The sequence below is a fragment of the Canis aureus genome, chromosome 3 (assembly GCF_053574225.1).
Source record: "Canis aureus isolate CA01 chromosome 3, VMU_Caureus_v.1.0, whole genome shotgun sequence".
Classification (NCBI taxonomy): domain Eukaryota; kingdom Metazoa; phylum Chordata; class Mammalia; order Carnivora; family Canidae; genus Canis; species Canis aureus.
Window position 1 is genome coordinate 74,020,248 of NC_135613.1, and position 12,628 is coordinate 74,032,875.

At 57.0% G+C, this 12,628-nt stretch overlaps 2 protein-coding genes across 6 annotated transcripts; both read left to right on the plus strand.

Moving 5' to 3' along the window:
• The first annotated feature begins 449 nt into the window (after positions 1 to 449).
• On the plus strand, positions 450 to 5,001 carry TTC36 (tetratricopeptide repeat domain 36). The gene is made up of 3 exons (XM_077893728.1): positions 450 to 711; positions 2,027 to 2,215; positions 4,724 to 5,001. The coding sequence occupies exons 1-3, from the start codon at positions 459 to 461 to the stop codon at positions 4,984 to 4,986; spliced, it is 705 nt and encodes a 234-aa protein (XP_077749854.1). The 5' UTR covers positions 450 to 458; the 3' UTR covers positions 4,987 to 5,001.
• A 168-nt stretch (positions 5,002 to 5,169) lies between these two features.
• On the plus strand, positions 5,170 to 9,702 carry TMEM25 (transmembrane protein 25). Of its 5 annotated transcripts, XM_077893731.1 has the most exons (9): positions 5,170 to 5,228; positions 5,695 to 5,788; positions 6,007 to 6,318; positions 6,765 to 7,055; positions 7,262 to 7,393; positions 7,726 to 7,756; positions 7,909 to 8,009; positions 8,143 to 8,232; positions 8,380 to 9,702. In XM_077893731.1, exons 2-9 carry the CDS (start codon positions 5,719 to 5,721, stop codon positions 8,451 to 8,453), a joined length of 1,101 nt encoding a protein of 366 aa, XP_077749857.1. In that variant the 5' UTR covers positions 5,170 to 5,228; positions 5,695 to 5,718; the 3' UTR covers positions 8,454 to 9,702. The 5 variants fall into 5 exon arrangements, with proteins under 5 accessions (XP_077749857.1, XP_077749860.1, XP_077749859.1 ...); XM_077893729.1 differs by lacking the exon at positions 5,170 to 5,228 and having other exon boundaries at positions 5,492 to 5,788; XM_077893732.1 differs by lacking the exon at positions 5,170 to 5,228 and having other exon boundaries at positions 5,492 to 5,788; positions 8,146 to 8,232.
• Positions 9,703 to 12,628: the final 2,926 nt, after the last annotated feature.

The window sequence follows — 12,628 nt, forward strand, 5'->3', positions numbered from 1 at the left end:
TTAAATTACCCTGCCCTGCCTTCCTCTGGCCCCACTCCACACTGATTGTCCGAACTGTGTTTTCTAACCCTACTCATCAGTGGTGTGTGTTCAGGACCCAATTACTCCTGGATATGGAAAAGGAGTCAAGAGGACAATGAAAGAGCTTTACCTCTCATAAGCCGCCGCCCCCCCCCCCCCCCCCGGCCTTTTTTTAAAATCCATGGGCGGTCAAGAGGGCTTCCAAGGATTTTCTCTTGGTCTATGAACATATTAAAACGCAATCATTTCAGAAAGAACCTGAGCAGCACCCTCTCTGCTTCATTCCACCTTACGGCAGAAATTGGATTCATTTACTCTGTTCCCCTAAGACTTGGGGTGGGGGTGGGAAGGCAGTTGAGCACTATTTGTAAATATTCTGCAAGCCAGGGTTGCTAACCCCAGGCCAAATGAGGTTGAGTTTACAGTACAGCTCAGGAATGGAAGACACTCCTCACAGGGACGAGCCTCAAACAGAACCTTGCCCTCTAGATCAGCTGGCTGCGAGGCTCAGCCCCCCTCCGTCCTCCCTTCACTCTCCTGAGTCACCTTCTGGGATTTGGGAGTTGAGCACCATGGGGACTCCAAATGACCAGGCAGTGTTGCGGGCCATCTTCAACCCCGACACCCCGTTTGGAGACCTTGTTGGGTTGGACGTGGAAGAGGAGGTAGAGAAGGAAGAAGTAGATGAAGGTGAGTTTGACCTTGGACTAGAGCGTGCCACGCTGGCCGGCCTCACCAGGGCAGCAGAGGACGGTGGTCTCGCAAGACCCCTTGTTCCATGACCCTTGGGTGATGATGAGGTTGGAATGCCAGAGGTCCGCATGCACTTACTGCGCTGGTGGAGGCTTGGCAAGCATCTCTGCCCAAAGGAGAAAGTCACGGTTTGTCCTTCAGGCCTCATACTTCTGAACTTGACCTCACCACATAACTCAGCCCATAATCCCAGCTCAGCTGTGCTGGGGGGAAGGGGCGGTGGGGTGGGGGGGTAGGAAATGCTCAACTCACATCTTTGTTCCAACAGGGCCTTTCTCAACACAGAGAATGGAAGGGCATGGGTGGCTCAGTTGAAGGGTACTGACCTCAACACAAACCTCAGCAAGCCCAACACTGAGCTAAGCCCTCCACAGAGGGAATGCACCCACCGGCCCTTCCTTCAGCCTCTAATGGGGCCTTACACCCCCACCTGGAGTTTCTTTTTTTAATGAGGCCTTCTACCCCCACCTGGAGTTTTTTGGTTTTATTTTTTAAGATTTTTAGAATTTATTCATGAGAGAGGCAGAAGGGAGAAGCAGGCTCCCTGTGGGGAGCCCGATGCAGGACTCGATCCCAGGACCCCAGGATCACGGCCTGAGCTGAAGGCAGCCCCTCAACCACTAAGCCACCTAGGTGCCCTGGTTTTGTTCTTTAATTAAGTAAGCTCTGTGCCCAACATGGGGCTTGAGCTCAGGACACTGAGATCAGGAGTTGCCTGCTCTTCAGCCTGAGTCGGCCAGGCGCCAACCCCCACCCCCACCCCCATCAGGACTTTTGATGACCTTTGTTTCTAAAGGAGAGAAGCCTCGGTCTCACTGAAACTGCGGTCTGAAAAGCTGAGGGATACGTCCCACGTGATTTTCACGACCCGCGGGCCTTGGCAGTCTCCGTGTTGGAGGCGGTGTAGTAGAACAAAGTGGGGACAGGCCAAAGAGCCAGAAAGACCTGGGTTCAAGTCCCAGCTGGGCGATTTAGGGTCCGTGTGACCTTGAGCTAAGGAGTCGGGGCTTCATTCCCGTGGCAATGAGCAGCCGAAGCCCCTTTCCCGGGTCCCTTCAGAACGTAGACACGCCTGCGACCTCGGCCACCTCGGCTCCCGGGCCATGACCCGGCCTCTGACTCCTGCAGTGACCTACACCCCGGCCCGGCAGGCCGGCTCCGGCTCAGGCCGCGGCTTTCCGAAGCCCAGCGTGGCTTTTGCTCCTTGCTCCCACCTGCACACCGTCCCCTCCCTGCTCTCTCCCTGACACAGATGAGGTTTTTCCTCGAGCGCAGCTGGAGCAGTCCAAGGCCCTGGAGCTCCAGGGGGTGATGGCGGCGGAGGCCGGCCACCTCAGCACGGCCCTGGAGAGGTTTGGCCAAGCCATTGACCTGCTGCCCCAGAGGGCCTCCGCCTACAACAACCGGGCCCAGGCCCGCCGGCTGCAAGGAGACGTGGCAGGTGAGGGGAGATGCCCTGGCGCTTCCGCGGAGGGGCCCTGGAGGCCACAGACCAGAGAGCCAGGGCTTGTGGGGCTGGGGAGCCACGAACCTGTCCTGGAACCTCTGTTCTGACTTGAGAGATCTTACGGGCCCTGCTTATCTCTCGAGCCAATTGTCAAAGTCAGAAGAGACTGCATTCCACTGGTTTATTTAGCAAACATTTAATGAGAGTCTCCTACTGTAGCAGTGGGCTGGGCATTGGGACAAACCTGCCAGACGGACTGCTTACAGCAACGACTACGTGCCAGGACTCCGGCACTTGCCATGTAAGCTCTAGTAACTCATTTAATCCTCACCACAACCCCAGAAGGTTGTGCTATCGTTACCTCCACTTTACAGCTGAAGACACTGGAGCCGAGCTGGGGTTTGAACCAGGTGGGCAGGGCTCCAGAGTCGGTGCTTCTCAAGCTCGCAGTCCAGGGGGTAGGACAGACACACAGCTCTGATTTTGTGTCTAACGAGCTGGGTGGGGTCAGCAGGGTATCTGCCCCTGAGGAGTAGAGGTTTTCTTTATTTATTTTTATTTATTTATTCAGGAGAGACACAGAGAAAGAGGCAGAGACATAGGCAGAGGGAGAAGGAGCCCGATGAGGGACTCAATCCCAGGACCCCGGGATCATGCCCTGAGCCAAAGGCAGATGCTCAACAACTGAGTCACCCAGGTTCCCCAGAGGTGGCTTTTTTTTTTTTTTTCAGATTTTATTCATTTATTCATGAGAGACACAGAGAGAGAGAGAGACACAGGCAGAGGGAGAAGCAGGCTCCACCTATGGAGCCCGACATGGGACTTGACCCCGGGTCTCCAGGATCACACCCGGGGCTGAAGGTGGCGCTAAACCACTGAGCCACCCGGGCTGCCCAGAGGTGGAGGTAGCTGGATGGAGGGGGTGGGGGACAGTACAGCCTGTAGAGACCCAGAAGGAATGAAAAGGTACAGGGAACTCCAGATCTCCAGACTGGCTGGAATGGGGAATGGTGGGAGGGTAGAGTCTGGAGAAGTAAATAAGGGTCTGATGGTGAAGGACTGGGGGTGAGAGGCACAGGTTGCACTGTGTCTTGAAAATATGGGGAATCATCAGAGGATTTCAACTGGGGACTGACTGGATCAAAGCTGCTGCACTTGGGTTACACTATAATGGGGACAATGGGACAGAGAAGGCCATGCTGGAGACCAGAGGGTGATCAAGTGCTCCTGAGGCCAGGAATACCAGTCCCAGGGAGTTTGGACTCCACTCTGGGAACAGTGGGGAACCAAGGGTCCCTTTCCCAGGCTTTGTTACCTGGGTTGTGCAGGGCAGGGCAGGGCTGGGCCAGGCTGTAAAAACAGCCAGGGACTGTCCAAAGACCTAAATCTGGGATCCCCGGGTGGCTCAGTGGTTTAGCGCCTGCCTTCTACCCAGGGCCTGATCCTGGGGTCCCAGGATCGAGTCCCACATCGGGCTCCCTGCATGGAGCCCGCTTCTCCCTCTGCCTGTGCCTCTGCCTCCCTCTGTGTGTCTCTCATGAGTAAATAAATAAATAAAATCTTAAAACAACAACAACAACAACAACAACAAAAAACAAAGACCAGAATCCCAGAGAGAAACAGAAGTGATGCTGCCTGGAAAAGGCTTTTGATTCCTCCAGATGAGCTCCTTGGAAGGAAACCCAGAAACACTGTGATCAAAGAGCTTCTTAGTTATCTAGAATGGCCTGGGGAGCATAGCCCCTGCTGGGTTCTGGGATCAAAACACACAGAAACAGGACAGAGATGGGCCTCTCTGTAGGATGATGCAGGAGTTCCTCGAGCACCCTGACAGCCCTGTAGACGAGAGAGAGAGCATGAGTGAACTGAGGCAGAGCCCAGAAACATTCCAGCTGGGCGCTAAAGTGCTACCAGCCGGCTGCCTGACGTTGCGCTGAGTTCTAAGGCCTACTCCAAGTATCTTGTATGACAATGATAAACATGAAAATGTCCAGGGCCAGCTCTGGTTTCCAAGATCTCCTTTCATGAAAATACAGAATAACGAAGATCCAGGAGATAAAGAATGAGGAAAGGCAGTCAGCGGGAAGAACAGGTTTACAGCGTACAATGAATACGAGAAATGCCTTCAGAACGAAAATTAAGAGAAATGAATTTGATGGTCTTTCTAAGAAATGGTTATCAGTACAGGGCAGTTTTTTCAGACTCAGATTCAGAGTCAGTCACTCGGCGCAGGGTAGACGCTTAACAGCAAACGAGTGGAATAAACGGCCAGGCCCACGAGCTAGGGACCGTCCAGAATCGCCCCCGCACCTCCGTGTTTGGGTGTAAAAGGGGGGTCAGTGCCCTCTGCCACTGGAGACTGCGGGGCAGCCCGGGGCGAGTCCTGCCAAGCTGTCCAGGCCGCCGTGCGTGCGGTGAGAGTCGCGATCCCCAAGCGGAGGGGCGAGAGCAAGGGCAGGTGGCTGGGCCCTGACCCCCCGCCGTCCGTCCGTCCGTCCGCAGGCGCCCTGGAGGACCTGGAGCGCGCCGTGGCGCTGAGCGGAGGCCGGGGCCGCGCCGCCCGCCAGGGCTTCGTGCAGCGCGGGCTCCTGGCGCGGCTGCAGGGCCGGGACGACGACGCCCGCGGGGACTTCGAGCGGGCGGCGCGTCTGGGCAGCTCGTTCGCGCGGCGCCAGCTGGTGCTGCTCAACCCCTACGCCGCGCTGTGCAACCGCATGCTGGCCGACGTGATGAAGCAGCTGCACGGGCCCCGCAACGGCCGCTGAGCCGCGCCAATAAAGCTGCCGCCTGCCCCCGACTCTCCCGTGTCTGCGTGCGGCCGCCCGCGCCCCCGCGGCAGCCCACCCCGCGGGCCGCCGTGCTCGGGATGGGGGCGGGGCCGGGGCGGGGCGGGGCTGGCGGGCGGGCGGGCTCGGGCGCTGATTGGTCCCGCCTGGCACCGCCCCGCCGACTGCGGCGCCCCGCAGACCTGAGCAGCCGCTCGTGCGGAGCGCGGGGCGGGCGCCAGGTGAGCCCCCGGGGGGGCGGGGGCGGGGGCGGGGCTCCCGCGCGACCCCCGCCGCCCGGACGCCCCGCTGCGCCCCGGCTCCGCCTAGTCCTCGGGGGTGGAAGGCGGGCGCGGGGCGACAGATGGCGGGGGGAAGGGGCGAGGGGGAGACGGCCGGGAGGACGGTCCCCTGGGGGGAGGGGCACGCGCCGCGGGCCCGCGTGTGCGCATGCGTGTGGGGCCCGGCGCGGGCGGGCGCCCGTGGGTCCCGGGAGGCGCGGTGTTCTCGGCCCGCCTGGCGGGCGGCTCCGGGCGGGCGGGCTCCGGCCCCGCGGCTGCGCTCCCGGCGCCCTCGCCGCTGCGGGCAGTGCCCGTGTGTGTGGGTGCACGGTTTGTATTTGTTCCCGGAGAGCACAACCCCGGAGGACCTCCCGAGCCCGCCCGCGTCCCCCGGCTGACCTCGAGGCCCGCCCCCTTCTCTCGGCAGCCTGCGGCGTAGGCCGGAGCCGCCATGGCGCCGCCCCCAGGCCCGGCTGCCCTCCCGCGCTCGCTGCTGCTCCTGCCAGCCCTTCTGAGCTCAGGTACCCCCCCCCCCCGTTCACCCCCTGGCCCGGCGCTGCCGGGGCCAAGCCCCCCTGTCTCCGCGCACCCGGCCCCGGAGCACCGGGTTCCCCGCACCCACCCAAGGTCCGGCCGGTCCCCAGTGAGCGAACCCAGGTGCTCCTGCGGCCCTTGGCCCGCTGCCCAGGCACCGGCTCCGCCCCTCCCCCGCTCTCCCAGAACCCCTGCTGTGTTCCAGGTTGGGGGGAATTGGCACCAGAAATTGATGGTCAGACCTGGGCCGAGCGGGCTCTCCGGGAGAATGAGCAGCACGCCTTCACCTGCCGCGTGGCAGGGGGTTCTGGAACCCCGCGATTGGCCTGGTACCTGGACGGACAGCTGCAGGAGGCCGGCACCTCCAGACTGCTGAGCGTTGGCGGGGAGGCCTTCTCGGGAGGCACCAGCACCTTCACTGTTACTGCCCAGAGGGCCCAGCATGAGCTTAACTGCTCCTTGCAGGACCCCGGCAGTGGCCGGTCAGCCAACGCTTCTGTCATCCTCAATGTGCAATGTGAGTGCCCCTGAGGTGGGCAGGGGCAGGGGTTCTCTGCCCAGGGACCCCCAGCAGCCACCAGGCAGGTGGCCTGATAGACCAGTTGACTAACACTTAAACGCTTTGCAAATACTGGCGCACGTTATCCTCAGGACAATCTTATGAGGTGATTACGATTGTTGGTTCCATTTTACAAACAAGAACGGAGCCACAGATTGGTTAAGTACTGTCTGCAGTCCTACAGCTAGGAAGCAGAGCCAGGATTCAAATCCAAACGTTTTGGTTCTGGTGTTGATACTGTTAGTCACTATGAGATGCTGCGTCTCCAGGAGACCCAGCTGTCCTGTTTCCCAGTGCCCCCTTGAGGAGAGGTCCAGGCTCCGGGCTCCCTTCTGGGTTTGGGAAGAAAGGGCAAGGAGTAGGAGGGGTGTGGTGAGAATCTGTTGGCTTCTGCTTTGCACCAGTTAAACCAGAGATTGCCCAGGTCGGGGCCAAATACCAGGATAGTCAGGGCCCAGGCCTCCTGGTTGTCCTTTTTGCCCTGGTGCGTGCCAACCCACCTGCCAATGTGACCTGGATCGACCAGGATGGGCCAGTGACCGTCAACACTTCCGACTTCCTGGTGCTGGATGCCCAGAACTACCCTTGGCTCACCAACCACACCGTGCAGCTGCAGCTCCGCAGCCTGGCACACAACCTCTCCGTGGTGGCCACCAACGACGTGGGTGTCACCAGCGCCTCGCTTCCCGCCCCGGGTGAGCACTGCCAGCAGCTGGCCCAGCAAAGCCTCAGGTGGGTGCAGGATCACAGTACCGAAATGAAAAGACTGGTTGCCCTTTGGGTGAGTCTTGCGAGTGAGCAGTGCCGACCGCTTTGGGCAAGGAAGACAGAGTAGTCCCTGTGGCATCTCAGAGTTGGGGGGCCCTGCCCACTGAGAACCTAACCAGAGGACAACTTGCAGGGCTTCTGGCCACCCGAGTGGAAGTGCCACTGCTGGGCATCATCATGGCCGGAGGGCTTGCCCTGGGCGCCCTGGTGGGGTTCAGCACACTGGTGGCCTGCCTGGTCTGCAGGAAAGAGAAGAAGACCAAAGGTAGGTCCAAGGCAGGGGTGGAGTGGGGGGGTGGGGAGCGAGGGTGGCAGAGCAGCAGGGGCAGGGGAGGGAGGGGCGGCAAGGACAGCACACAGGGCTATGGCACAACAAGCCATCTCTGACAAGTGCCAGGTCTTCTCGGGCATGTCCCCGGGGGGAACCGGATGCGGCTCGGGCAGCGGGGCTGGGCACTGGGAACCCCATCTGTCCCAGAGCCAGAGCTGGGCGTTGGAGGGATCCCTTGCCTGAGGGCTGTGGGTCTGAAAGGGCAGAGGGGCAGAGCCCAGTGTGGGCGGGCTCCCTGAGAAAGTGTGTGGTTTCTTTTCCCCTAGGCCCTTCCCGGCGCCCGTCTCTGATCTCTAGGTAACTGTTCCCCTGGCTGGCTGGCTGGGCCGACCCGGCATGCAGCATGGGGACACTGGAAACCAGGGGACTCCCTAGTTCTGGACTGGGCCCCAAAGCAGGCATCTGTGCCTGCCGGAGCCGGGGCCTATCCCAGGCTGTCTGCCCTGTAGTGACTCCAACAACCTGAAACTCAACAACGTGCGCCTGCCCCGGGAGAACATGTCCCTCCCGTCCAACCTCCAGCTCAACGACCTCACTCCGGATTCCAGAGGTACGGCCGGCCTCTGTCTGCCCTGCCTTTATCTTCAGAGGTGCTTCGGAGGAAGAGAGACCTTGGTACTTGGGAGGGGCTCGGCCCCGTCAGGCAGCCCCTCATCCTGGGCACCACCCCCTCTGTCGCCCAGCAGGGAAACCAGCCGACCGGCAGATGGCTCAGAATAACAGCCGGCCAGAGCTGCTGGACCCGGAGCCCGGTGGCCTCCTCACCAGCCGAGGTACCGGGATGTGGGCCCTCGGCCCCGCTCTGCTCCCCAGCCTTTGCGCTTCTGCCAGAGGCCTCTGAGCCTCCAAGAGGCAGAGAGGGGTCTCCTGCCTTCTAGGCAGTGATGCTCACTGAGTCCCGGGCATCCTTGACCCTGCAGGTTTCATCCGGCTCCCGATGCTGGGCTATATCTATCGAGTGTCCAGTGTGAGCAGTGATGAGATCTGGCTCTGAGCAGGGTGAGATGGGGGGGTGCCCTCTTGGCTCCTGCCCCCCCCCCTTCTCTAAGGCAACCCCTGCCTGGCCCTGTTGCCATTGTGAAGAGGTCATGCCACTCCTACTTTAGCTTGTCCTGGCTGGGGCGCCCTCTGTGTCATCCAAGTGGGACCTGACCCTCAGGGGCACAGGTGTCTTGGCAGAGCCACCAGCTGGACCTCAGCCTGTTGTTCTGACTCGGGTTGGGGGCCTTCACTGCTTGTGCCCCTGCGGATGGAGCTCTCTGTCCGCGTGTTTGCAGGTCCTCCAGCGTCTGGGTGTGGTGTGGCCCTGCTGGCCTGGGGCTGCTCTGTGCCACACACTGGTACTCTTAGCACTCTGCACAGCAGGCATGGGGCATGCCCAGATGGGGGACGGGGGTGGGGGGTGGGGGGGTGCCTGCACGTCTTCACTTGCTTCCCGTGCTATGCAGCTTTGTGCTCTCAGGGAAAATCTAGGACCCTGATAGCTATATAGAATCAAACTGCCCTTTGCCCAGGAACCAAGGCCTGGCCCAGGGGCAGTGGCCAAGCACAAACTAGTCCCTTTTGCTGCATACCTCTCTGCCCTTCTCTGTCTCTGCCTCCTCTTGGGCATCACAGGTTAGATACTAGACCTTCTCCATTTCTTCACTGGGCACTAGACTTGCCCACTGGCCTAGCCCCCAGTGGTGTCAGTGCCTGGCATTAGCACAAGTCAGGAGAAAAAGAGGAAGGTGGGAAGGGCACCCAAGACAGCATGTAGCTATGCATCATTTTTTTACAGTGTTAGCACTTTAAGCACATCCCCTCGGGAGGGGGTGAGGGCCCAGGGCCCTCTCTGTGGCCTCCCCAAGTTTGGCCTTCCTATGATTCACTGTGAGTGCCCTGAACCCTGGGGTTGGCAGTTTCCCTCTCAACAAGTCTCCCCGACCATGGGTGCCCATGACCAGCCCTTGACTGTGACATGGGCAGGAAGCCGCTCTTCCTTCACCCTCTGCTCTTCAGGGGATGGTCAGAACGGCGTGTTATTTGACAGAACTAGAAGCTTTAGGGGAATGTGGAGAGAGGGGGACCACATACCTCCCAAACAATCTAAAAACTCTCTGGAAAGCAACATGGAAATGATAGCAAATTAGTCTAGCACAAAGTATATTTTTCCCTTGTTGATATGTTTTATAATCCTTCTCATGTTACTACCTAGGACAGTGCTGAGCACACAGTAAATTTAATAAACTCGACTGAGTGAATGTTACGTGTCTGTCTCATTTCTTATATATGGTTTTAAAATGAAATCTTTGAGGGACCCCTGGATGGCTCAGCAGTTGGCTCAGAGCATGATCCCAGGGTCCCAGGATCGAGTCCCGCATCGGGCTCCCTGCATGAAGCCTGATTCTCCTCCCTCTGCCTGTCTCTGCCTGTCTCTGTCTTTCATGAATAAAATAAATAATATTTAAAAATAAATAAAAATGAGGGTTTTTTTTTTAAGATTTTATTTATTTATTCATGAGAGACACAGAGAGAGAGAGAGAGGGAGAGACACAGGCAGAGGAAGAAGCAGGCTCCCTGCAGGGAGCCCGATGTGGGACTTAATCCCTGGACCCCAGGACCATGACCTGAGCAAGGGAGATGCCCGACCACTGAACCACCCAGGAGTCCCAAAATGAAATCTTTGAATCACACAGTGAATAGAAGAAACACCGGTGTCCCACTACTCTGTTAGATCTTCTCACTTTACCTTGTTTGCTTCAGATCTTTTATTTTTAAAAATAAGTAATGTTATTTCTTTAATTACATTGTTCTCAATGGCTAGGCTGGCATTTTCTGTTTGGGGAGAGCAGAGCAGGGATCCTAGCTCTCCACCTGGTGTCTGAGTCTCACTTGGCAGACTCCCCCCCCCCCCCCCCCCCCCCCCCGTCTCTCGTCTCTCAAGAGTGTGGCTAAACCATGCTGAGCTCTTGTTCTGATTAGAGGTACAGGAGGCTCAGACTAGGCTGTGATTCCCCCTCCCCCCAAAATCTGGAGGATCATAAGGGGGAAAAAAGACTAGAAATGAGGTTTGGGGGCACCTGGGTGGCTCAGCGGTTGAGCGTCTGCCTTTGGCTCAGGGCGTGGTCCTGGGGTCCTGGGATCGAGTACCACGTCGGGCTCCCTGCATGGAGCCTGCTTCTCCCTTTGCCTATGTCTCTGCCTCTCTCTCCCTCTCTCTCTCTTTCTCTGTCTCTCATGAATAAACGTCTTTAAAAAAAAAAAACCTCAAAGACATTACTTATTCATGAGAGACATAGAGGGGAAGAGGCAGGGAGAGAAGCAGACTCCCAAGAAGTTAGGCTTGTCGTGTGGGTAAAACTATGTGAAGAGATTAAGTGCCACAAAATGTAGTATGTAGTGATGACGTTACGAAGTATAAGTTTTCCACTAGGCCTCTTAAGACTTCATTTGTCTACTTTCTCCCTACCCCAAGATCCTCATTTTCTATAATCCCCCAAGTTAAACTGGAAAATCAGTCTGCTTGCTGTGCTGTATCCAGGGTTCCAGAAGTCCCTCTTCTTCTTTTAAGATTTTATTATTTATTCATGAGAGACGGAGGAAGAAGCAGGCTCCTTGGCAGTTGGAATCATGACCTGAGCCAAAGGCATACACTTAACCAACTGAGCCACCCAGGTGCCCCGGAAGTCCCTCTTCTAACTAAACTTTTATGCAGGCAGTTTCCCTTGCTTGAAGCGTCCCTCACCTTTTCTGCTGATCCTAAGCTCTCAACACTTCGAAATAAACAAGTATTGAACACTGTATTTACACCTTCATTCCCTCCTTTATACCTATACAATGACAGTATCATAATAATTTTTAAAAATATTGTATTTACTTGGAAAGAAAGAGCACAAGTGGGATTGGGGGCAAGGGGCAGAGGGAGAAGCAGGCTCCCCATTGAGCAGGAAGCCTGAGGCAGGGCTCAATCCCAAGACCTTGGGATCATGACCTGAGCCAAAAGCAGATGCTTAACTGACTGAGCCACCCAGGTACCCCTAGGAATAGCAATTTTTAAAGATATAAATCAGCAAGGATAGATCATAGGAAAGAGAATGACATGAGACTAGGCAGCGACAATTCTGGAAGATAGTAAGTGGTAACTGATTTAGTGGGGTGGGGGGAGCCTGAAATTTGGCTGTAGAGGAGAGACAGAGACACTGATAAGAAGTGAGCCACGGGGGCACCTGGGAAACAAAGGGAGCCTGCTTCTCCCCTTGCCTCTGCCTCTCTGTCTCTTATGAATAAATAAATAAAATCTTTTTTTTTAATTTTTTATTTATTTATGATAGTCACAGAGAGAGAGAGAGAGAGGCAGAGACATAGGCAGAGGGAGAAGCAGGCTCCATGCACCGGGAGCCTGATGTGGGATTCGATCCCGGGTCTCCAGAATCGCGCCCTGGGCCGAAGGCGGGCGCCAAACCGCTGCGCCACCCAGGGATCCCCAATAAATAAAATCTTAAAAAAAAAAAAAAAGTGAGCCACGTAAACTGGCTTATAATTTATAACTCAATTAACTGCCTAACAGTTAATTAGCATTTATAGTAACAGTTTCATAGCTAGGTTAACTGAGGTATAGATGTTAGGGGATTTTTTTCTAGGGCCACAGAGCAAGGAACCAAAGGGAGTAACCACGGGTGTTGAGGAGGAGCGAGGAGCGCACTGCGAGCGCCGTCCGGGATGCTCACCGCCTGGCTGCGCTAGACGTGCTGGAGCAGCTCCGCTGGGCTGACGGCTTCAGCAGGAAGCACACTGGATCCTGGTTGTTTGCAGATTCTGCCTTTGTGAATCCACTTAGGCACTGAAGTATGTGTGTGATCCCAAATCAATACATGCAGTGTTTTTTGTTTTTTGAAGATTTTATTTATTTATTCATGAGAGACACACACAGAGAGAGGGGTAGAGACACAGGCAGAGGGAGAAGCAGGCTCCCTGCGGGGAGCCCGACGCGGGACTTGATCCCGGGTCTCCAGGATCACGCCCTGAGCCCAAGGCAGGCGCTAAACTGCTGAGCCACCCAGGGATCCCCCATGCAGTGTTTCACAGTTATTTGCTGGCAAGCTCAGAGCAGTGAAAGATTTAAGTCAGCCAACACCTACCTTCCCTGCTGAGGCTTGAAAGCGGGGACATTCCGCCTCTGGTTTCAGC